Here is a 23,650-nt window from a genome sequence, read left to right on the forward strand (position 1 = left end):
AAAAAATTCACAATGTACAATATCTAGAGAGTTCAAACGTCTCATTCACTCTTGGCTATGAAGGGCTTCAAACAATCAAGAAAGTTAAAATACTCAGAATAAAAATATCTTAGTTTAACAGTTATCTAATTATTGTTATTAACAGTTATCTAATAATCAAACTAAATTGCTCTGGACTAGCAAATGATTGCTGAAGTATTTTCTCTCACCTACTCAATTTGCAATTACTGGAAAAAAATACAAGAAACATAGAGGAAGTATGAAAGCTCTCTTGATTAAATACCAATAAGGAAGATATAGTATTAATATTATAAAGTATTGATTTAATTGCATTACAAACATTGCTATAATAGGAAATGAGTCTATGCTTCCTTGTCATCATGGAGACAAACATTAGGGGCCAAGTGTAAACTATTTAAAGAATTGGTTTAGAGCAAATCTAATATATGTAGTCAGAGTTATGTGGAAAAAAATAAACTGATTCAGCAAATACCCCAGATAATTATTATCCTTGACTTGACAGATAATCAATATTCTATAGACTAAAAGTCAGATCAAACATCCTAAGGAGTATCTATAGAACTCCTACGTGGGAAAGATACAGCTTTTAAAATCCTAAAAGAATAAAACTGAAGCAGGCAAAGATGTGGGAAAATAGTGTAGTAGGTCCACATAGTTTTTATTCTGTAAGCTGTGGTCCAATGGGCTATGTAATTTGTAGATACCTTCGTTTCCTCTCCTTTTGGCACCACCGAAGTATCAATCAATTCACGTGCCACAGTATTTTCAGAGTTTTATGATTAAGATTGATGTGTGTTTATGAAAATGTTAGGAACACTAGGATACAAACAACCTTTCTTTAATTGGACCTTTGCTTTCAAAGAATTGTAGTACGTGCATCTTTTCACCTTATTTTTAATCAGTATAAGCTGCTGAGGTAGTGACGGAGGATAAGACAATTATAGCAGACTGAGGTCAGCAGAGATTTAAGAATCTGGCTTATTAATTACAAGGTGGAATAGAATATATATTTTATTCAGGCAGCAGATGTTCTTAGGTAAGCTTGGCCTCAAAAAGCCAGGTGCCTGAAAACATCTTAGAAGGTAGAGTAGGTTGAATAATGGCCACCCGAAGACGTGAAGTCCTAATTGCTGGAGTTTGTAAACGTTACCTTATTTGGAAAAGAGGTTTTGGCAGATGTGATTAAATTAAGTATTTTGAGATGAGATTACCCTGGATTATCTAGGTGGACTCTAAATGCCATCATAAATGTTCTCAAAAGACAGAGGCTGATGGGGCCAGCCTGGCAGTGCAGTAGGTAAGTGAGCACGTTCTGCTTCGGCAGCCTGGGGTTTGCTGGTTCGGATCCTGGGTGTGGACATGGCACCACTTGGCAAGCCATGCTGTGGCAGGTGTCCCACACATAAAGTAGAGGAAGATGGGCATGGAAGTTAGGTCAGGGCCAGTCTTCCTCAGCAAAAAGAGGAGGATTGGCGGATGTTAGCTCAGGGCTAATCTTAAAAAAAACAAAAAACAAAAAAAACCCCAAAAAGATAGAGACAGAGAGAAATTAACAAAGACAGAAGAGGAGAGAGAGACACAACAGAAGGCAATGTGGGGATGGAGGCAGAGATTGGACTGACATGGCCGTAATCTCAGGAATGCCATCAGACACCATAAGCTAGAAGAGGTAAAGAATGGATTCTCTCCCAGACTCTTCCAGTGAAGTGTGGCCCTGCTGGATTTCGAACTTCTAGCCTTTCAAACTGCGAATTTCTGTTGTTTTAAGCAACCAAGTTTGTGTTAATTTGTTACAGCAGCAGTCTCAGAAAGCTGATACAGAAGGCACTGAAAATTTGGCAGCCTGCTATAGCCATTTGCCATTAAAGGAAAAAAGACATGGATGACAAAGCTGCTTCTATATGATAAATCCCACACAGGTCCCCATCCAACTCTGGGCCCAATCCAACTCTGAATGATCTCTTCCAGCGTTAGTTGTACTTACCTACTCTAGAAATTTCTTCATCAAGACCACTCAATTTCTGGTCAAGAATGGCTGAATGAGACTCCAAATTGCTCATGTATGCCTGATATTTTTGAACATCTGCTTGTAAGGAAGCTTTCAGTTTTCTCAATGACTCTAGACGATTCTTTAAAAGAAAAGACCATTGAATTAGTTATTCTCATCAATAATCATTCCATACTTTACTTGAAAGTACAGCAATATTAGAGAAAGGTAAATTAGAGTTTTCCTTTGATTTTTAGAGGAAGTCAAAAGAACTACAAGGGGATTTTACTGTTATTACCTAATTCAGAAGATGTACTTTCTAAAAAGTCAATTCGGGATAGAAAAAAGTCAAGGGCTAGAATAAAAAAGCACAAACATTTAAAATCTGATATTTTACAGAACAGACTGGGAGCTTCAGTAATATAATACATAACATAAAATTAGATATCTGGATATTATCATTTAACTTTTAGAAAGCCCTTAAGATACAATATACTATATAAACCCACTCATTACCATTCCCTTTCCACTAACTACGAAACTCAGGGCCTCTTGTAAATAGTGCTCCCTAGAGGTGTGTGACATCGGGACTTGTTCAAAAGATCTTTTTGGTCTTACGTAAACAGGTAAGACTCTTTCATCATATTCTGAACATGATTAGTCCAAGACTGATAGAGCACAAGGGACAACAAAGCTCCAGAGATACCAAACATGTTTTCACTGGGGGTTCTGTCCTGTGTAAAAAATTTTAACTTTTCAGAAGCTTATTTTGCTAACCTACTTTTTAAAAAAAATTTGATAAAGAAACTGCTGGTATTCTCTAAGGAGACCCAAGAGTCCAAAAGAGCTATGTAAGTGTGTAAGCCTACTGAAGATAAGCACATTTACTAACCGGTTCTTTCTCTCTTTCTTGTTCCAGTTTTGCAATCTGTTCATTCAATGCTTTGTTTTTTGCTGCTAACGATTCCAGCTTGGAAGCGTCTACATTAAATAAATCCTCTGGAGACAAAACACATAAACTTCATAAGATCTCAGATCTGCCTAGAACATTCTTTCCCAGGTTTTCACCACTGCTCTCTCCCTCATTTCCTTCTGGTCTTTGCTCAAAACACTATCAATGAAGGATATCTTACCCTCTGGAAAATAGCAAATCTTTCCCTTCACTACACTCTCTACCTCATCCTGCTTTATTTTTCTCTGTAGCACTTATCACCATTTGACTAACAGTTCTTCATTTAATTATTGTCTCTAATAAAATATAAGCTCATAAGGGCAGAGATCTTTATCTCTTATTCATTACTGTATCCTCAGTGCCTAAATGGTGGCTAGAACACAGCAAGTATACAATAAATATTGTTTGAATGCAATTTATATGCTTAATTAATTATAAACAAATATCAAAGAACTCACTAGATGCTTTCTGTATTAGATCACTATGAATTTTCCTCTTTTAAAACAAAACCTCATTTACCTTGCTCCCTTTCTCATGTGGACAAGCTGAAATTATCCTGGTTACTCTTCAGGAAGGTACATCCCATGGGAACATGAGGGACTGCTTTCACCTTTTGTGCTAGTGGCAAGGTGATATTGTCCTGTTTTGATTGATTCCATTGTCTTTGGAGGAACAGCTTTACACATCTTAAATTTATCTATTTTTATCTCTCACTCTGGCATTTTACATACAAGACTATTTCAATAAAAGGAACAACAATGTAAAATAATATCTCTGGAACATTTAGAGTTGGCCAGCAAATAGTGAATGTCACTAGATTATAGCCGAGTAGAGAAATAAAGAATTTCTTTCTTTGGAAATATAATGGCCCGTTTACTTTCTACCAAAAATTTTGAAAGAGACCTTATGTCTTTTGACTAATTGGTGCTTTAATTTCTCAAATAGTAAAGCAAGGATATCACAGGGAAATTATCCCCTCAGAGGAGTAACATTCACTGATTATCATCTGTGCTCCTGGTAATGTGTTTGATACTTTATACACACTGCCATCTAATCTTGCAAAACTTTATAAGACAGGTTAAGTAGTTTGTTAAGGTCACACAGCCAGTAAAGGGTCATACATCAGGTCTGACTTCAGCACCAGTATTCTTTCTGCTTAATTATTACTTCTCTCCACCAAAAAAACAATGAAGATAAAAATCAGTAGGCATCTAAATGCATTTAAAGGGGGTAGCTCATATAAACACTGGCATGGTAAGATAACCTACAACTCCATGAACACAGTTAAATAAATGACCAAAAGTGAGCACACTAGGAATGGGAACACTTACTCAGCTTCGACTGCAACTCTGCATTCATCTCTTCAAAGCTGTCGGCACCAGTCATGAAACTCTCGTAGCATTTTATGGTGTAGTCCAAAAACAACTGATTGGGTTCAGAAGATTTAAAAAACAAAGCCATGATTCTCTATTTAGTTTCACTTTTCTAAGTGGAAATTTAAATTTGAATTAAAAAAATAAAAGGAATACTAAGTAGTTATATGAACTCCTATAAATAAGACACAAACCTAGGGTATATCGTTAATTATGCTGCACAGACTTATTCAGTATGATATTTCTAATGTGAATAATGAGGATGACAAGAACACAAATTTGGATAAAGGTGATTTTTAGTAAAAAGTAAAGAAACCATACCTTCAGAATTGTGAGAAGGTCGAATAAGGAAGCTTATTAACAAATATAATTCAACATAGAATGCACGAACAATCATTTTTAGAGATAATGTACCTTATGAAAAATTTAAATAAATTGTTGATCATCTAAGCCCAAGTAAACTGCAGGTCTAGTTGTGAAAACCGGAATCTAATTAATAAAGGCTGTAATTATATTGTAACTTCAGGCTAAAAAGTGGCATGGTTAGGAGAGATCTAAACAGTGGAATACTAGCATTCCTAATATTTATCCAAGAGAAAGTAACACTGTATTTTGCAGTTATGTGTTGTTTTGGTCACTGATGATGAACACTTTGTTAGGAGGTAAGGATGGCTGACCAGAATTTTCCATAGCCTAGATGAAATAAATATCCTTCAAGACAAACCAATTCCCTTTGTGCTGATTCTCTGCTTACTAAGCAACCTTCTCATTACTTGGTTGATATGGAAGGGGAATCCTTAATAGGTAGGATGAGTATTCCTGTAACTGGAAAGGTGTACCACTGATGGGAAATTCATACAGTTCATTCTACTTCAGATGAGTCTCCTATAAATTTGGAAAGAGTGAATCAGTTTCCTTAAGCTTGGTCAATTTTGATTTTGCAGTTTAAAAAAAAAATTAAGTTTCTGGACCCACAAAGCTAGAGAGAGGCTCAGAATATGGTGAAGTTGGATACTTTGATAAATTCCTTTAATTAGAAATGGCACTTTATAGTTTCCAAAGTGCTTCTCTATATATTGTCATCTGAAATAAGCTAAAATAGCAAGACTAACTTTTACTGGTTTAAGCCTTTAGCATGAAAGTCAATAAATTTAATATTTAATAGGTGTTGTAATTGTGTTTGGGTGAAAACTAAGGTATAAATAAATCTAGTACAGCACACATATTGCAACGTGGGAGGAGAATTCTCTCAAAAGTAGGATCAAAGGCTTTCTAGATGCTTCTCCTGCAGGGATCATTGCTGAAGCAGGAAAGGGGCATGGCTATTCTTTGTAAGAAAAAAAAAGCAATGATACCACACCAATCAGTTGATATATCTTTGAACTATTTCCCAGGTAGTAATGAAAGATGAGACCAAAGTTATTTCTACTTTCTTTTTATGACAAATGCTCCAAAGAGTGAAGATTAGAATTAGAGCAGGAAATGGTTTTTCTTTTTAGGGACCTGGCATGGTGACTGGTCTTTTACATATGCTGGGGGACATTAATGTTTAATCTCAATATTATAAATGTATTCCTTGGAGTTAGTGTTTGCTCCATTTGGACATATAAATTTGTGTATTTTAGGAAATAGACTGGAGTTAGTTACACGGTTTAAGCTCCTATAAACTATGGTTTGGGAATCAATTTAGATTATCTGTTTACTTTTACCTCAATCACTTTTGGGAGTGGCAACTCTGATCTAAGTGGCAATATGCCTAACTAAAAAGGCCAAAACAAAACTAACAAACAAAAAACCAAAATGCAATATTCTAAGGCCTAATCTATTATACTTTGTATTGGCAAAGAATTATATTAAAAAATGTTGCCACTATTGATATCTTCATTCTAAAAAATGGGGGAGGAAAAGAAATGTTACATCTATATACATAACAACAACATATTATGATTTAATTCCAATTGCCTTGCATTTTTTACTTAGTTAACATTTTCAAATTTCTGTGCCTAGTTAATTAGGAAATTACAATGTAATTCCAAGAGTAAATATATTGATATATTTTAAAAATCAGTTTTGGAAGTTTTTCAGGAAGCAAAAAGACAAGCTCTACAAAAGAATATATTAATTTCAATAGTGACACATTTAGTTAATAATATCAAGATAACTCTCATGTTTATGGTTATGTAAAGTACCTTATTATGCATAATTCCATCTTCAGTTTCTTCTCCCCAAGGCTGTCCATCATCAAATATAGGGGAGCTTTCTTTCATGGCAGTGTGTAACTAATTAGTACACAAGCAACATATTAAGTTGATTAAGTTTATGAGAAAAACACATCGCTTTCATGTTTTGTCAAATTTGTTTTTAGTGTCATTTTTAGAAGCATTTACCTTATTGCATGACTGAAAGTCTCTTGAGAGGTTATTTTATTGAAACTTAAAATATAATCATTTGATTTTAGTAACTAAATCCTTTAGGACTAAAACAGGATGGGCTCAGAGGGATCTGGGATAAGCAAGACCCTAGGCCACTTTGACTACTAACCAAAAAGCTAACCTGGAGCTCTTGGACCTCCTCTTCATGATTCTGAGTAGAGGAGAAAGGGTAACTCGGGTGAAACTCCTATCACTCAAACACTGTAATAAGGACCTATAATATGCAATGCTCTGTGCTAGGAGGCAGAGTGGGAGTGAGGGAAGAAATAACACTTTATTTATAAAACATTAACAAACTGAATTCAGGAGTAGAGTGAAGGAATAATAAACAATGAACAAATAAAGGCTATTAGGGAACAAATATATCATATGAATAGGTTAAGAGAAAACAATAATCTCAAGAGATCCTGCAAAAGCATATGATAACCACCAATGATCATTTTTGATAAAAATTAGAAACAGGTGGATAAATTTCAACATAATAAATATTATCTTCTATCTGAATATATGCTAACTGAATGATAAAGTGAAAATATTTCACTGGAAAACAGTGGTAGTAACAGAAAACAATTGAAAACAGTAGTAATAAGGCAATTCAATAAGGGTAGTAAATACAAAAAAACTCCCTTAGTAATAACGTTAGAAATAAAATGAAAAAAACATAAAAAACAAAAAAAGGGAAAAAGCCTGTGCACTGTAGAAACAAAACACACAGAATCTCCTTAATAAAAATGTGTGGACGGATATGAAGAAAACTACAGTTTTACTGAGGGAAAAAAAGATACGAATTAAAGAGAGATTTATCACTTTCCCAAATGACAAGACTAAATATTGTCAAGACGGGAATCTCCCTGCAATATATCTATGAATTCAATGCCATAACAGTAAAAAAAAAAATTACAACAAGATATCTTTTGGAATTTGAAAAAATAATTTAAAGAGTGAGAGAGAATAGCTAGAAAATTGTGAAAAGCAGTAAGAATCTTCCTCTACGAGATAAAACATATTAGAGAGCTACAAGAATTAGAATGGTCATAATGCATGGATAGGAAAAAAGAAGAGAGAAATAGGTTTAAGAATATATTGGTGACAATTCAAAACTGTGAAGAGGGTAAAGTCTCTGAAATGGTGAAATAGATCATTCCCAACTTTGCCCTGCTTCACAAGAAGAGCAATTAACAACTATTCATGGACAACTACCACAGTGAAACCCTAGAACATGGGATTGAGGCTGAAGCACCGCTCTGCACCACAGAGACGGAGAGGGACCACATTAGAAGGATAAGAGGAGTGGCTACACCCTGACCGCACTGCCCCTCCCCCAGGCCTGGCAGCGCTGAGCCAAGACGGCTCCCTTGAGCCTCTGATTCCTCAAGAGGGAAAAGAGAGCCCAGTGTAGACATCCAGCTCCTCCAGCATTGTGGGTCCCTTCCTGGGAGTTATACTCTGGTCTCGCCTCTCTAGGATTTTGGAGGAATCTTTGAGGCTTGATCACTGGGAATTAGATTGTGATGGAGGGTGGAGGGGCTTACAGCAACCAGCACTTGGATCTTGCCAGACCGAGTTCCAACTACCAAGAAGTAGTTCCAATAACCAGTGGCTTTGCTCACCTGCAGAGCCAAGATGGTGGTGCAGTCTGACCAGGGAACTTGGTGGGGCACAGGTCTGCCTGATTCAGGACCTCAAACAAAGAGCCTTGGTGGCCCTGGAGCCTGGTCTGCCCCTCTGCCGAGGCAGGAAACTAATACATAGCCCAACCCACTGCTGAGTGTAAGCTCCTAGCCCCACCGGACCAGAAGCCTGGCTGGAACACCTGAAAAGCTGCTTAGCCCAGAAACACTAGAGCAAAGAGCCAAGCAGGCAGAGCTGACTGTCCACAGAGCAAAGCCAGTGGCCCCATTTGGACAGGAAACTTGGGACATAGGTTGACTTGAGTCTAGACTACAAACAAAGAGCCTGTTGGCCTTGCAGCCTGTTCTGCAAGAGAGCTAATTCATAGCCCCATCTACTGCTGAGTGTAGCTTTTGGCCTTCCCAGACCAGAAAGCCTGGCTGGAGCACCTGGAAAACTGCTTCGCTCAGCAGCATGTGAGCAGAGAACCTGGCCAGCAGGTCTGCTCATCTGCAGAGCCAAGCCAGTAACCCCGTCTGCCAGGGAGTTTGGCGCACAGGTCTGCCTGATTAGCTCCCCAGTAAGAATCCTGCCAGCCTTGGAGCCTGTTCTGTCACCCCGCTAATCCCCTTCCAGACTGGGAAGCTAATCCATAGCCCTGCCCACTACTGAATACAGCCTCCAACCTTGCTAACGAAAAAACCTAACTGGATCTCATAAGAATTTCAGTAGCCCACTCTGCAGCCCTGATTACAGTGGTACTTGAGCAAAGAACCTGGCCAGAGGCTCTCTGTCTGCAGAGCCAAGATGGTAGCCCCATTATCCAGGGAGCTTAACACACACTTCTGTCTGATTTTATTCCCCAAGAACCTTGCAAGCTGTGGGGCCTATTTTGCAACCCTAATCCAGAAGGGAAGCTAATTTATAGCCCTGTCCAAAGGTGAATACAGCCTCCAGCGTGACGTGACCAAGAAACCTAACCAGAGCTCCCAGGAATCTGTGCAGCCTACCCTGCAACTCTGAGAGTGGCAGTTAAATGGAGAACCTGGTTGGCAGCCCTATTGTCTGCAGGGCTAGGATGGTGGCCTGCCAGGCAGGGAAACTGGTGCATAGTTCTACCTAATTTGATCCCCAAACAAGAGCTTTGCCGGCCTTGGAGCATCTATGGAGGGACTTCTTGGGCAGGGAAACTAAGTTGTAGCCCTGCCCACTTCTTTTTACAGCTTTTAGCTTGCCTGACCAGGGAAGCTAATGAGAGCATGGGAGAGGCTATTCAGCCCACCCTGAAGCCCTACTTACAGTGGCACTAGAAGAGAGCACAGCCCCTGTTTTTCCCCAAATTCAGAGCAAAACTGGTGGCTCCTTCTGGCCAGAGAATTAGTGCACATTCTTGCCTGATTTGGGATCCCAAACAATGAGCCATGTAGGCTTTGGGGCTATTCTGCTGCTCCGCCAGCACAGGGAAGCTAATTCATAGCTCAGCCTATTGCTGAGTATAGTACTCAGTCCCAATTATCTAGGAAGGCTGAGTAGAGAACCCAGGAAACTATGGAGTCCATCCTATAGCCTTGCTTGAGCAGGGAACCAAGTCAGTAGTCTTATCCAACTCTTCTCAGCCAGTGGTACCACCCCTCACACTCCCAACCTCAGAGCTCAGGCAGCAATCTCACCCAAAAATAGACTCTAATAAGCAAGCTCTACCTGCCCAAGGATGTTACCAGCTGACACATCCAGAAACACAAACTGAGGTGACTGGTGGAAGAACTGTTTCTGCCAAAGCAACCCTGTGGAGTCTAGGAGAGGAGATTGCTTACTCAAATGCACAGAGACCAACATAAGGAATCAGGATCATGAAAAGTCAGATAAACATGACACGACCAAGGGAAGCTAATAAAGCTCCAATACCTGACCCTAAAGAAATGGAGATCTATGAACTAATTCAGAACAATCCTATTAAAGATATTTAGTGAACTATAAGAACACATAGACATTCATTTATAAAATAAAATTTCCTTTTTTTAATGCTAAAATAAACTGTAGATGGTATAAGATTTAAATATAATACAAAGAAGCCATAAAAATACTTGGGAAAAAGTGAAAGAATTTTTTTTAAACATCAGGGAGTAAAGGATGCCATCCTAGGTGTGGCTAAATTTTTAGTATTCTGTTAAGTGGGAAAGATAATTAGAAGAAGTAACCCTTGGTCTCTCAATGATTCTCACATTGCTATAGTGTTCAGTTCCACCATCTCAAGCAAACCAAGATAGAAAAGAGGAAATTTCAACCTATGTAATGGACTTGGAGGCCTCTCAAGAGGTCTCTCCTTGACAGAGGCCATGGCAGGTACTTCACAAGCCCCTGTATCACTGTGGAAATGCTATCTCCCAAACATAACAATGACATAAGCTGCTTAGGCAAACAAGGGTAAAGCGTTCTAGTGACAATAAGGGTATTTGGTGGCGGGAGCAGAGGGGTGGTTTTGCAATGTCCATGGGTATCACTGAGACAAACTGAATACATAAATGTGATGTATAAAGTTCAATAAAACTTGAGTTGTATTAATGAATTATGGTATTGGATTTCTACTTCTATCTTGAGAATTGGTGGTGCTGAGTGTACCAGGATGTCTCCTCGCTGATGGCCAAGAGAATGTCAGGGGGACAGTATTGGTTTAAGGATTCCAGCAGTAAATAGGACTGGAAACGCAGAAGCTATAAAAGGAAGAGACTACTTCAGACTAGATAAAAATTTACATTTCTGAACAAAAGGAAAAAAAGGGAAAAAATACTTGTACCATATATATAAGAGCTAATTTCCCTAATTCAATTATTTTTGATGTACAAAATGCACATCAACAAAAAGAAAAGTGGCAAAAGACATGAATGGGCAGTTATAATAAATGTGAAAAAAGTTCAAGTTTAAAAACAAAAAAATTCAAATACGAAAAAATTATCTACTACGTTTTTGCTTGTCATGTCAATTATTACATAAGCTTAATATACAAGGAATTTAATACATAAAGGTTCAAATTAATAGCAGAAGCAAATAATGAAATATAAAATAGGTCAAAAAAGCACACACAAGCATGTTAAAAGAAATATTAATGACAAACCATATAAAACACATAATCTCTTTAATAATGTACGTTTTAAAACAAGCTATTTTTCACCTCCTAAATGGGTAAAGATTTTAAAACAATAATGCCTTGGGGCCAGCCCTGTGGCCCAGGGGTTAAGTTTGCATGCTCCGCTTGGGTGGCCCAGGGTTTTTTTAGATCCTGGGTCAGGACATGGCACCGCTCATTAGGTCATGCTGAGGCAGTGTCCCACATACCACAACTAGAAGGACCCACAACTAAAATATACAGCTATGTACTTGGGGGACTTGGGGAGAAAAAGCAGAAAAAAAAAAAAAGATTGGCAACACTTGTTAGCTCAGGTGCCAATCTTTAAAAATAAATAAATAAAAAATAAATAAAACAATAATGTCTATGGTGTGGGAAAACAGGTATGCTCATACATTGTTGATGAGCTTTTAACTCGAGGAAAATATGTCAACATGTAACAAGGTTTAAAAAACATACATAATCTGTGCAGCAGAAATGCACCTTTAAAACTATATCCCAAGGAAATGTGTTGTCTCTGAGTTGTGAAATTATGGGTACATCACTTTCTGTATATGTTTTCCTCTATTTTCCAAAACTTTTTGCAATGAAGATGGATTTTAATTAAAAAAAGGGAAAGAAAACAAATGAATGTTATTGAGGAAATAATTTCCTACTGACTCATCGTTTTTTTTGCGCTGTAAAACCCCATGAAATCACATAATCTTCTAGCCAATGTGGTACTTCCTTCCCCTTACCTCTGGAATCATGTATTAACAGTGTGAAGAACTTAAAATCAAATGTGCCTTGAAAAATGAAAACTGACATAGACTTTGAGATAAACGGCAAAAGCAAAATTGGGAGAGAAATAGAAATTATCTTGAAGAAAAAAAAAAAACTTTCCTAGATATACATTTTAAAATGAGAAATCAAATACCTTGATGCAGTCTATCAGCCAAACCAATGCTGCCACAATGTGAGGCCATGTATGAGGGGCCCCTACTGTATACATGGAGCTTTTGGATAATGCAAAAGGATACCTATGAAAAATTAGAAAAAATGAGAAACTTAATATGTTAATTTTGTAAAAATAATGGCTAAGTTAAGCAAGAAGTTACATTAAAAAATTCCATGTATCTACCAAAGTCTTGACTTGTTTAGAAGTAAGATATTTATTGAGATCCTATTCTTAGTTATCTTACTCTCAAATGATCTTGTGTATTTTTTGGTTTCTCCTCTGCAGATTACTTTATACATATGTCCCCTAAGCTGCAGAACTTGATTTACAACCAGTTTGCTGGACTTCTCTCCTAAAAGATGGTTTGTTCTCTCAAATCCAATGTACCCCAAATAAAGCACATGTATGTACTCCTCTTCCTCGAATCCATTCCTCCCTGTTCACTCTACACAACAGCCCTTTCTGACTTCATCTTCCCATTTTCACCAGGCCTTCAATCCTGTCTTTTTTGCTTTTATAAAATCTGTGGTATCTAGCTCATCCTATCTATTCCTTGTCACTTCAGTAGTTGAGGGCCTTATGATCTATTATCTGTAGTTTGGTAATAACCTCTAAACAGTTGTTTTTTTGCCATTTCAATTTACTGCACACATGTTGCCCTCAGTGACCACCTTAAAATACACTATTTCTCTAACCTAAAATCCTTACAATTTTATTGAGTTTGATTTTTCTCTGTGTTCCAAAAATCTCTCTAGCCTAACGAGAAATATAACATACAAACCCAAGATCTTTAAAGATTCTTGGAACCTCTTCTTCAAACTTGGTGTCAGGAAGTTCATACGAAGGGCAGAGGAAGCCATAAAGAAAAGTGAAGATCTTCAGGAAGTCTTTAACAGAAGGAGCTTGTAGGGACTTCATGGACACACTATACGCATAACCATTTTCTGTAAGAAACTACAAAATTTTTCATGAAATGTCAAATATTTTATAATAGAAAAACGGAAACTATTTAAGAGAACACTTACAACTTAGATTGTTTAAAATGATAAAATACCTCACAGAGTTGTCGAATACACTGCTGAATGAATGCTTTGTCATTAAGTGGTCTTGGGTCCTTGATTTTTTCAGAATTGGAAAATATACCAAATTGACTATTCCGGGATCCATGTCCACTAGTTCTGGAAACATATTTTTAAAAAGTCAGTCAAAACTACTTCCTTCTGTGGTCAAGTCTGAATTATTTCAGGGCAGTTTTATATTTTAACATCAGTGTCAAAACAGTTTAATCCTTTAATTTTTATTTAACTAAACAGAATTCTCTTATTTAAAGCAGAGAAAAAGAGCAAATAATGAAGAGTAAAGTATAAAAGGTGAGAAGAAAAATACACTTGTAGTGCTTTGCATTATTAACACACACACCATCCTCAAAGAATGTGCATTTTGAGTCCACTAGATCTCATGCACCAACCATTCTCCAAGTCTATTCAATAATCTGTCTTTTTACCTTACTATTTACCCCACCAGGATTGCTCCTTCACTCCCAACCCCTTAATTTGACATTATTTCTTGTGGGAAAATTGCCTTTGAGATGTTAAAATAGGTTGGGTGTGCTTTTTCTCATGAAGATTTTTGTGTCATGCAATATTATCTATCTGTTATTTACCACGTTGCTACCTTTCAGTCATTAATGGCTACAGTATATATGTTCCATTCCAAACCCCTCCACCCAAACCAAAACCTTATTTGTTTAAATCTTTATAACGGTTCCTTTTGCCTATCTTTGTGGCCCAATTGAGCTAAGCATTGTAGTTTATTAAATATCCTTGGAACAACAATTTTCCTCATTGGAAAGCTGCCACAAAACTGAGTTATAATGAACATTGCTCTGATATCTCAACTCTGTTCATCAAAACTTCATTTCTCCTTGCCAGTTTGCTTGCTGCTTTCAAGTTCTCTTCTGTCCAGGCTCTAAAAGTTCTTTAGTTTGGGCCCTCTCACTCCACCACCTTGATTGATTAGCTAATTTTCCCCCTGAGAACTTGCTAATTTGAGAACCACTTTCCGACATACTGCTATTACTTAATTTTTAATATTTTTTACCTTAAAAGGAATACATGCATAGACTCACCTCTTAATCTACACAAAATTGCACTTATAGACATCTTTTTAAATCGTAAGAGAATTTCCCAACCAATCAAAATACTGATCATTCAACTTATAGTTTAAGAGCATAGGGTCCAGAACCAGAGTCTGTGGTTTCAAATTCCAGTTGTAAGACATTTAGTAAATTACTTAACCTCCCTGTGCTTCAATTTCTTTATCTATAAAATGGAGACAGTAACAGTATCTACTCATAGGGCAGTTCTGCGGATTGATTAAAAGAGTTAATATAGATAAAGCACTTAAGACAATATCTGGCTTACAAAAATGCTCAGCAAATGTTAGATTTTATAATTATTATCATCAATATCTCCGAAGTTCAGCTCTGAGATGAAAGTTACATTACAAAACTGCCTTAAGATTTCTCATCAACTGAAATGAATACCAGAAACAGTTTAACTTGGTTTCATGGCAAAGACTCTTCATAAGGTAACAAATATTTCACCTCTAAATATTTTCAAAACAACTGAGCAAATAGATTTGTCTTAAAACAAAGTTAAATTTGTTTTGGTGAGAGAAAAGAATAGCTTCTCAATTTTGGGGTCAAACACTTCTTAAAAAAATCAACTTTACTGAGGTGTAATTTGCTTGGAATAAAATGCACCTGTTTAAAGTGTACAGTTTGATGAGGTTTGACAATGTATACACCTGTGTAATCTTTACCACAATCAAGATATCAAACATTTCCATCATCCCCAAAGTCCTATACACCTTAACAGTCAATCCTTGCCCCACTTCCAGTCCAGGCAACCACTGATCTCGAGACACTGGTTCTCAAAGTGTGATTTAGGGGATCTGAGAAGTCAAAACTATTTTCATAGTAAAACTAAGACATCATTTGCCTCTATCATTCTCATTCTTTCATGAGCGTACAGTAGAATTTTCCAGAGGCTAGCTACATGATATTGGAACAGATTGAATTCAGAGACAAAAATGAGAATCTAGCTATCTTGTATTAAGCCAAACATTGAAGACATTCACAAAAATGTAAAACAATGTCTCTCTTCTTACTGAAATAGTTTTGTTTTTGAAAAAAAGTTTTTTAAATTAAAAGCATGTTATTTATGTTAATATGCTCTTTTAAATTGAATTAATATACATTTTAAAATTTTCTCAATTTTAATTTCTAATATGGTTAATATCAATACATATAGCTCATAAAATAAAAGCTCTTTGGTGCCCTTAATATTTAAGAGTATAAAAAAGTCTGGGACTAAAATGTTGGACTCAATGACAGTTCCTCCTATTTTAAAATGCTATGATTCCATAGTATCTGAAAGCTAGGTAGAGAATTTTCAATCAACTATTCACTTGTAACAGTGAAACAGTGGTCTGAATGTGCTGATATATCTCTTAGCACCATCTAAAGTAGATAAAATCATTGTAACCGTTTAAAACAAAGGAAAACTAGATTATAACTTTCTCTTGAAAGGGAGAATGCCATCTAATATCTAGTACTCTGAGAGCATCTAACCCAACACCTGGTTATAAGAATCCCTTCATTAAAACTAATAGAGAATATCATTACCTTTTACCAAATACAGAGACTTTTCTTTCAGATGTGGGTCTGCTTATATTCAACTTTCCAAAGGCTGGTTTCTCTTTGCTTTAAGAAAAGGAGAAAAACAAACTCTTTAAAATAAATGTAAGAAATATTAGTTCAAGAGACTTTTGGAAATATGTTGGAATCAACACTTCTTCCTCATTATCTATAAAAATAATTCAAAATCATGCAAATTTTTAGCAGCAATCATAGGTGTTATAAATGGGATAGGCTAACAAAATAGTATAAGTTATAACGCTAAAGTGCTAAGAAGAAATCAGAAAAAAACCAATCCACATTATCACTTCAATTATCTTAATACGCACATTTATAGATAACTTTAAAGAAAAATTTAAAAATAGATATTTTCAATCCTTGGATGATAGCTACCTTTAAAATTTTTCCTTTTTTTTTTTTTAAGATTTTTTATTTTTTCCTTTTTCTCCCCAAAGCCCCCCGGTACATAGTTGTGTATTCTTCGTTGTGGGTTCTTCTAGTTGTGGCATGTGGGACGCTGCCTCAGCGTGGTCTGATGAGCAGTGCCATGTCCACGCCCAGGATTCGAACTAACGAAACAGTGGGCCGCCTGCTGCGGAGTGCGCGAACTTAACCACTGGGCCACGGGGCCAGCCCCTAAGATTTTTCCTTTTAAGGCGTACTCTTTATCAGAATGCAGCTACACTTAAGAACGTACATTATCTAAGTTACAGACCAAAAACATTGACAATGGCAGCCTTCTAGCTTCTAATACAATTCAAGGCATAAATCTTTTGGTGTATGTAATGTGCAACAGTACAAAACATTTCTCTGATTTCAAAGAAAAAATACATAAATATTTCAATTTTCTACAAGTAGCAGAGGTTCATTCACGTAAACCTAAGTAATTTAAGAACAGTTAGCAAGTAACTTGTACTGTGATATTACAGAAGGATTGACATGTAACAGTGGTTTACAAACAGCCTTCTCTTAATCGGAAGAAAATCACTTATAGGGAAAAACTAGTTTATGACAGCGAGTGCTTCTGGACACCTTTTTCCAGTGAATCTTGAGGAAATAGTTTGGAGAAGTGGTGTTCTGTAGTCTGCTACTAAACTGCAGCTTATCATCCGAGCAAATTAATACCCTTGAATGAGAACTTTGCTAGTTGGATACACCTCAGTAAATTGAAAGTTATATAACACAGAGCCTGCTCAAACAAGCAGCTCTGGAATAAAAATAAAACAAATGAAAAAGGAGGAAAGTAAGAAGGAAAAAATGCTGAAGGGGAATTAACTGTCCTTTTAGGGGTTGCCTGGTAAAGGACGTGGCTTTGTGAATTTAAGGAACAAATGAGATAAAACATAATGCCTAGTAACACGCCCACTTTTAGCCTTCACTGACTTCAAATTAGGTAGCACTGGGAACAGAAAAGATTTATCATGACATTACTCCTACTACATCTTTGTATTAATACCTTTACAGATTTCTTTGCCCAAGACGATAACGCATAAGGTACTTACGTTTGAGGGGTATGGAGGCCTAGGCCTTGTTTACTGAAGTCCTGGGATCTTAAATCCTGCATAGAGAGGCGGCCAGCACCACCGGTGGAAACTGAACTGCGCTTCATGCTTATGATCTGCATTCATGAATTCAGTATTAAAAAATCTTTCCAGACATAGATGGTACGTTAAGCACCAACTATTATCTTTATCCTCAAAAAGAAAGGCAGCCAAGTTTCATCGTTTCTTCAAGATAATCTTTCCCAGGTTATCTTTACTTGTTCATGAAGGCGACATCTTCATTTGCAAGGAATATCTATTTAACTTCATTTAATGTAGTGGTCTACAGACTGCTTCCACTTTCTCAGACCACCTTCACATCTCATTCCCTTCACATCAACTGAAATCCCTGCCTCCTAGGATACTCACGATTGACAAATCTATTGACCATATCTCACTTCTGCAGTATGAGACACTATACATCCAGCTTTCTCAGGTCCTGCCCTGGCTTCCAGGAAAGTGGACATTTGTGGTTATCCTTTTCCTTCCCCGGGCTCTCCTCTGTATTCTAAACTTATTACACTCTTTCCTCCTTGGTTTGGCCACCTATTTCTTCTCCTTCAATATTCGCTTCTGCATCTATCCAACTTTTCCACTCTCACCTATATGTCCACTCCCAATCTCCAGTTCAAAGGTGTTTTAAGATGAAGACTTCCAGGTGTACTCCTCAGGCGGCCACTAGGATGTTACACTAGTACCTCCAAGGCAACACACCGGAACAGTTCCTCACCGTGCCCTTCCTCTCCCTGCTCCCACCAATTCTTCCCCCTTTTCTCTCTCCAGTCTCTCTTCTCACCAGTGTCCCCCTAGGCTCTCTCCTTCTCCCTTGGGAAATCACTGCCAGTAGAAATTTATCGACCTCTGGGAAACTAGCGCCTCGCACAGATTCGGCCCCCAGAGGCCTCTCCCAACAGCGGACAATAAAACGTCGTCTCTCTGGGCCCCTAATTCTAAGTCGCTGGAGCCATCCCGTCCTCCCTCCAGAACAGTACTGCTGGAACAAAATTAACCCAAAGTCATTAGTCACCTTGCTTCCAGTTTCCTGACACGACCCAGGGACCGAATTTCTGTAAACCGTGCAACTGCGTGCAAGACAGCACAACAGCCGCCAAAACACCAACTCCTTCCTCCGCCCGCCCGCGCCGTTCGAATTTTAAAATCTCCGCCGACGCTGACGTCATTACGCACGTGTGCGCGCGTGCGCAACTCTTATGCGCCGCTCCTCGTCGCCGGAACTCTGCGTATTGGTCGCGCCCTGCCACCTTGCCGGCCCGCTGGCTTCTCCTGGTCAGTGTAAGCGTCCTCTGAGAAGTCTGGTATGACCGCTAATGCTATCTCTGAAGACCCCAGGGCTCTACGTCGCTGAGGAGCGGGCAGAGCGCTCCAAGTCGCTCTGGGAACGCTTTTTCCGTATAGCAACATGGCCGCGCCCATTGGCTCTTAGAAAAGGGGAAATTTTTTTCCTTTGCCCTGAAAGGATCGTCTTTCATGACCATTTTGTAGGTGGGTGCTTGTTTTCATGATGCAGATCTGGGAAGGCGGCGTGCACTTTTCTGACAAGGTAGGAGGTAGTGAGCGGCAAGGTAGAAATGTGACTGCCGAGTGTGGGCGCAGTTGTAGAGTGCCGTCGGCTTCGGGGATCGCGCCGTGGTGGCCGCCGCCAGGATTCGGGCTCGGAATTTGCTCGCTAGGGTTTCAAGGTCCTCTAGTGGTGGCCCGCGAGAAGCTGGGTGGAATCCAAGTGGGTAGGCGTGGGATGGGTGTGGTGCAGAGAAGCAGGAGAGAGTAGAGGCGCACTAAGCACAGTAGTTTACTTTGCTAGAAGAGGACTCTCTCCCTTCCCTGAGTTTGAACTCAGAGACAAGCACTGCCCAATATACCCGGAGAGTGGTCGGGGTGGGAGAAGAGCCGAGAGCCAAAGTCTGGGTGCCTGGTTCTTGTGGCAGTTGTGCCATTAACTAGAATTGTGAGTTTGAGCACGGCGCCTTTCCTGAGTTTCAGCCTTCTCTTCTAAATTTCTAGCTCTTGCTAATTACGGGACCTCCTTGTTCCAAGTGGTGACTCTGAAGGGAGGACCAGTACCGGGATTACCACCACCTAGAGCTTTTATTTGAGCAGTTGCTATGTGTCAGGCACTGTGCACAACACTTCATGTAGCTTATCTCATTTAATTCTCTAAACTGCCCTGTGAGATGTCAGAAAAAATGGTGAAATTGAGGTTCCGTGACATCAAATAACTTGTCCATGGTCGTACTGCTAATACATGGAGTTAGAAATTTGAATGTAAACGCTACCGTTATTAACTGTGCTATTAACCGCTTCTGTATATCTTCCTCTGTCCTCCTCTTAAGTTCTCCTCTACACTGGATTTAGTAAGCACTATCCAGAACTGAAAACTATCTTTTGAAAAAAGATAAAGTTTTGAAAAACCTAGTTGCTGGAGGAGGACTGCTCAGTTACAGATTTGGAGTCTTAACTTTGCCATTTTGCTACTTTAGTGCTTCTATGTGCTCTTAAAATTGCGTTTTACTCTGCCTAGACCAATCTTCCTTTTTACCCTTTTAGCACTCCTTTAGTAGCAGTGGTTGAGTAGGGCAATGATACTGGAAAATGGGCTGACTCACTAATGGCAAATATAGTTTGAAAAAACAAGGGCCAACATGCTAACAACTCTTGAAATTCTGTGACCCTGTCTAGGTTTATTTCATTAAAAATGTTGAATTCACATAGGTAATATAGTATTCTTTGCTTTGACAGGACACTCTCACCTTTTAATGATTTGTAGACTTCCTGACTAGGAGGATGTGGACCTAGTGGCTAGATCCAAGGACCAAGCAGGAGGTTATGTGGAGGGCCCAGGACGATAGGAAGATCAAATTGGGATTCCAGAAATAAGATCAGGTTTTCACCCTATGTTGCCAAGTTGGCTGAAAATTTTGAATTATCAACCTTGAAATTAAAAGTTTATATTAAAACAGTGCAATTTTCCTTAAGTCATGAATGTTAAATTCTCTTCTGCGTTCGTATCAAGTTTATATACTTGTATATCAAATATGCCTCTCTATATGAAGTATATTTTTATTGAAATATAGGATATTTAAGAACATAGCCTGGAAAGTTGGGTTTTACTTCTAGTCCTTAATTCCCAGAGGTTTTTTTTTTTTTTTTTTAAGGAAGAGAATGTCTGTGGTTCACCAGCTGTCACCAGGATGGTTACTGGATCATCTTTCTTTCATTAACAAGATAAACTATCACCTTCACCAGCAACATAAACCCTGTTGCAGTAAAAATGAGCCCACTTTTGTCCATTTTGATTCTCTTCAAATGGATTCTGTGTCCTCTTTTGGAACCTCTGCTACATTTATTGCTTCTGACTCTACCACTAAGCCAGACAATGATGCTGGAGGAAATTGTGAAATGTTCGTACAAAAATACGTTTTTCGACCGGAACTGTTTGATGTCACCAAACCTTATATAACTCCAGCTATTCACAAAGAATGCCAACAAAGGAATGAAAAGGAAGATCTAATGAATGATGTTAAAAAAGAAAACTTCATTTCTACTATTGGAAAGGTAGGAAGTTTTAAGAAATTTTTATTTTTCTACAGAACACAAAAGGAATTTATTATTCCAATATCTCAAATATCTTGTGATTTACTTAGTATAAAGAGTAATCAGTAAAGCATAAGAAGGCTTTAGCATATCCAGTGTAATTTTTAACTCTTTCCTAACATTCTACCATTCTTAGAAGACCATATTTGGGTATTTCAAAAGTAAGCAAATTTGGCTCAAAAGTAAATGCTTTGTAAATTAAGCAAACAAACAAAACTAAACAACAACTAAAAACCCTTCTGCTTAGGCATTTGTAGTAATTGCATGTTTTTACACTTATTTTTGTTCAAAAATATGCTGCTTTCTCTGCAAAATTCTAATGCAGTTTATAGATTTTTGGTAGCTTTTTAGAGACCTGTCTCCTGGGATAAGGTCATGTAATAAAAGTTTGGCAGAAGGGTAATATTTTTGAAACGTTTCTTGTGATAAAAGTAGAAAGCTAGTATGGGAATGCATGTGTTCTTGAAGTATATATGTCTGTGTCTACACTGGTGCAGTCTTTTAGTAAAATTTTAAGAATACCCTACAGGATCAAATTAATTATGCTTTAAAAATTTTTTATGTCTTTGAAGAGTTCAGAGGTGATTATACAAAGTCCATTTCAGATAGATTATGTAAACGTTTTCTTTGTTAACAGGAATAGGCATAACATTCCCATTAGAGATAGGAATAACATTCATTACTCACCCAACAAATATTTGAGATCTTTGTATGCTGTTGTACATATGGGGATGAAACGAGATAAACACAATCTCTGCCCTCGTGGGTCTTATAAATGAGTGGGGAATAAAGATATTAAATAAGAAAGCATGTTGAGAATTAGAATAAGGGAAGTATTTGAGATAATTTATTACATTGTTATAGGTACCTGAAGTAGCACTTTTACTATTCTTGTGAATTCCTCTTTTTTTTTTCTTTTCAACAAATATCGTCTGCTATGTGTCAGGCATAGAAAAGAAAATGTATAGTGTTTCTGAGATCTCAGTAAAATGGTGTATAGATAATTTATCATTATTATTACTAATTCAGACAAATAGTAACAAGCATTTGTAAAGGACTTTGCAGTTTACTGAGTATGGATATTTTTAAATGTTTAGACTCTTATGTTGGGTTAGTTTCTCATTTTAATATGTAAAAATATAGATGAGCATATGTAAGGAATGTTATCTTGACAAAGCTTACCTTATTTCTGATATACTTAAGCAAGTCATACAATTCGCTTCAACCTTAAGTTCATTCATTTAGTCAGCCAACAAACATTTATTGTTAGCTGCTGGGAGTTTGCCACTGTGTAAGCACGGGTTTCAGCAATAAAAGGTACAAAGTCCCTGCTCTATTTTGCACTCTCTTTCATGTTCTTTTCTTTGGAGTTGTTAGATATAGAACTGTGTTAATATATCTGATTTGTACCTCAGAACAATCATAAAGAGCTATTCAAAGTGCATTGGGATTATTTTTTTGGTGCTCATATATGGAGATCTTCTCTCCTTAGAATTGAAGAAAGTTGAGAATAGTTGTACCATATATATCAACTGATACATGACACTGGTAACTGTTTAGTATAGTGTCAGTTTCCTTATGTTCCATGGATATCAGTGCTACATTTTATCATATGGTACTGGTTCTTATTAATAGCAAATAAGGCTGAGGTGACCTTTTATCACCCATTAAGTTTGTGGTAATAATAATAAAAAAATAATTATTATTATTTGGGAAAGTGTACCTCTTTAGTGCATACCCTTTGCACTGATTTTGACCTCAATAGTTGGTTATCACCTCTTAATGACTGAGATACACAATATGGAAAATGTGATAAAGAAAAAAGAAATACTAATGTATTTCAAAATATCAATATTGTGATAGATGGCAACATAATTTTCTCCCTGTAATTTATTCTTTAGAAACGTAAAAGATGTGTTGTTTTCAATCAAGGTGAATTGGATGCTATGGAGTACCATACAAAGGTAGGGTGTAAAATGTTCTTTGATGACTTTGGAAGATTAATGCGAAGTAGTATGAACGGACAACATAAATAGGATCTTCTCAAAAATTAAGCAATTATTTTGATCAAGGTTAGAATCTAATAGTGGAGTGATTTATTGTTACTTTTATAGTAATGAACAGTTCAAATGAGTTTTTATTAAACCTTTGTATACTTCTGTTAGTTTTACATATTTAACATAAGTAAACTTATGCTATACTGGTTAAGTTTAGAAATTTTGTAAGTTTTAAAGCCTACTGTCTATAGACAAAACAACTTATTAAGATAGTAGCAGAAGAAAGCATGAATAATGTGAAGGATATATTTCTAGAAGGTAGAGATAAATGAGATCTAGGAGTTAAAGAAATGAAGGGAAACA

At 37.3% G+C, this 23,650-nt stretch overlaps 2 protein-coding genes across 22 annotated transcripts in view; one reads left to right on the forward strand and one right to left on the reverse strand.

The window, feature by feature from the left end:
• The window catches only part of NDC80 (NDC80 kinetochore complex component), a 42,077-nt gene extending 23,260 nt beyond the window's left edge, over window positions 1-18,817 (reverse strand). Inside the window, exons 1-10 of the mRNA XM_014832943.3 lie at window positions 18,706-18,817; window positions 17,640-17,755; window positions 16,126-16,203; window positions 13,492-13,615; window positions 13,219-13,391; window positions 12,417-12,519; window positions 6,523-6,612; window positions 4,292-4,385; window positions 2,901-3,007; window positions 2,006-2,150 (exon numbers count right to left, since the gene is read on the reverse strand). Of these exons, the coding sequence (XP_014688429.1) occupies window positions 2,006-2,150; window positions 2,901-3,007; window positions 4,292-4,385; window positions 6,523-6,612; window positions 12,417-12,519; window positions 13,219-13,391; window positions 13,492-13,615; window positions 16,126-16,203; window positions 17,640-17,746 (1,021 nt within the window). The 5' untranslated portion in view covers window positions 17,747-17,755; window positions 18,706-18,817. The remainder of the gene's footprint in view (window positions 1-2,005; window positions 2,151-2,900; window positions 3,008-4,291; window positions 4,386-6,522; window positions 6,613-12,416; window positions 12,520-13,218; window positions 13,392-13,491; window positions 13,616-16,125; window positions 16,204-17,639; window positions 17,756-18,705) is intronic.
• Window positions 18,818-18,878: 61 nt separating this feature from the next.
• The window catches only part of METTL4 (methyltransferase 4, N6-adenosine), a 154,071-nt gene continuing 149,299 nt past the window's right edge, over window positions 18,879-23,650 (forward strand). For 7 of the 21 annotated variants that reach the window (XR_011504509.1, XR_011504508.1, XR_011504507.1 and 4 more), the window contains exons 1-3: window positions 18,882-19,181; window positions 20,852-21,251; window positions 23,192-23,254. Coding sequence is in view for 15 of the 21 variants with exons in the window: in XM_070513350.1 (XP_070369451.1) it covers window positions 20,859-21,251; window positions 23,192-23,254 (456 nt within the window). In the remaining 6 variants the exon portion in view is untranslated. Of the gene's footprint in view, window positions 19,240-20,851; window positions 21,252-23,191; window positions 23,255-23,650 lie in introns of all 21 variants that reach the window. The other 14 variants (XR_006530497.2, XM_070513355.1, XM_070513354.1 and 11 more) reach the window with 6 other exon arrangements.

Source organism: Equus asinus, chromosome 7, assembly GCF_041296235.1.
Source record: "Equus asinus isolate D_3611 breed Donkey chromosome 7, EquAss-T2T_v2, whole genome shotgun sequence".
NCBI classification, from domain to species: Eukaryota; Metazoa; Chordata; class Mammalia; order Perissodactyla; family Equidae; genus Equus; species Equus asinus.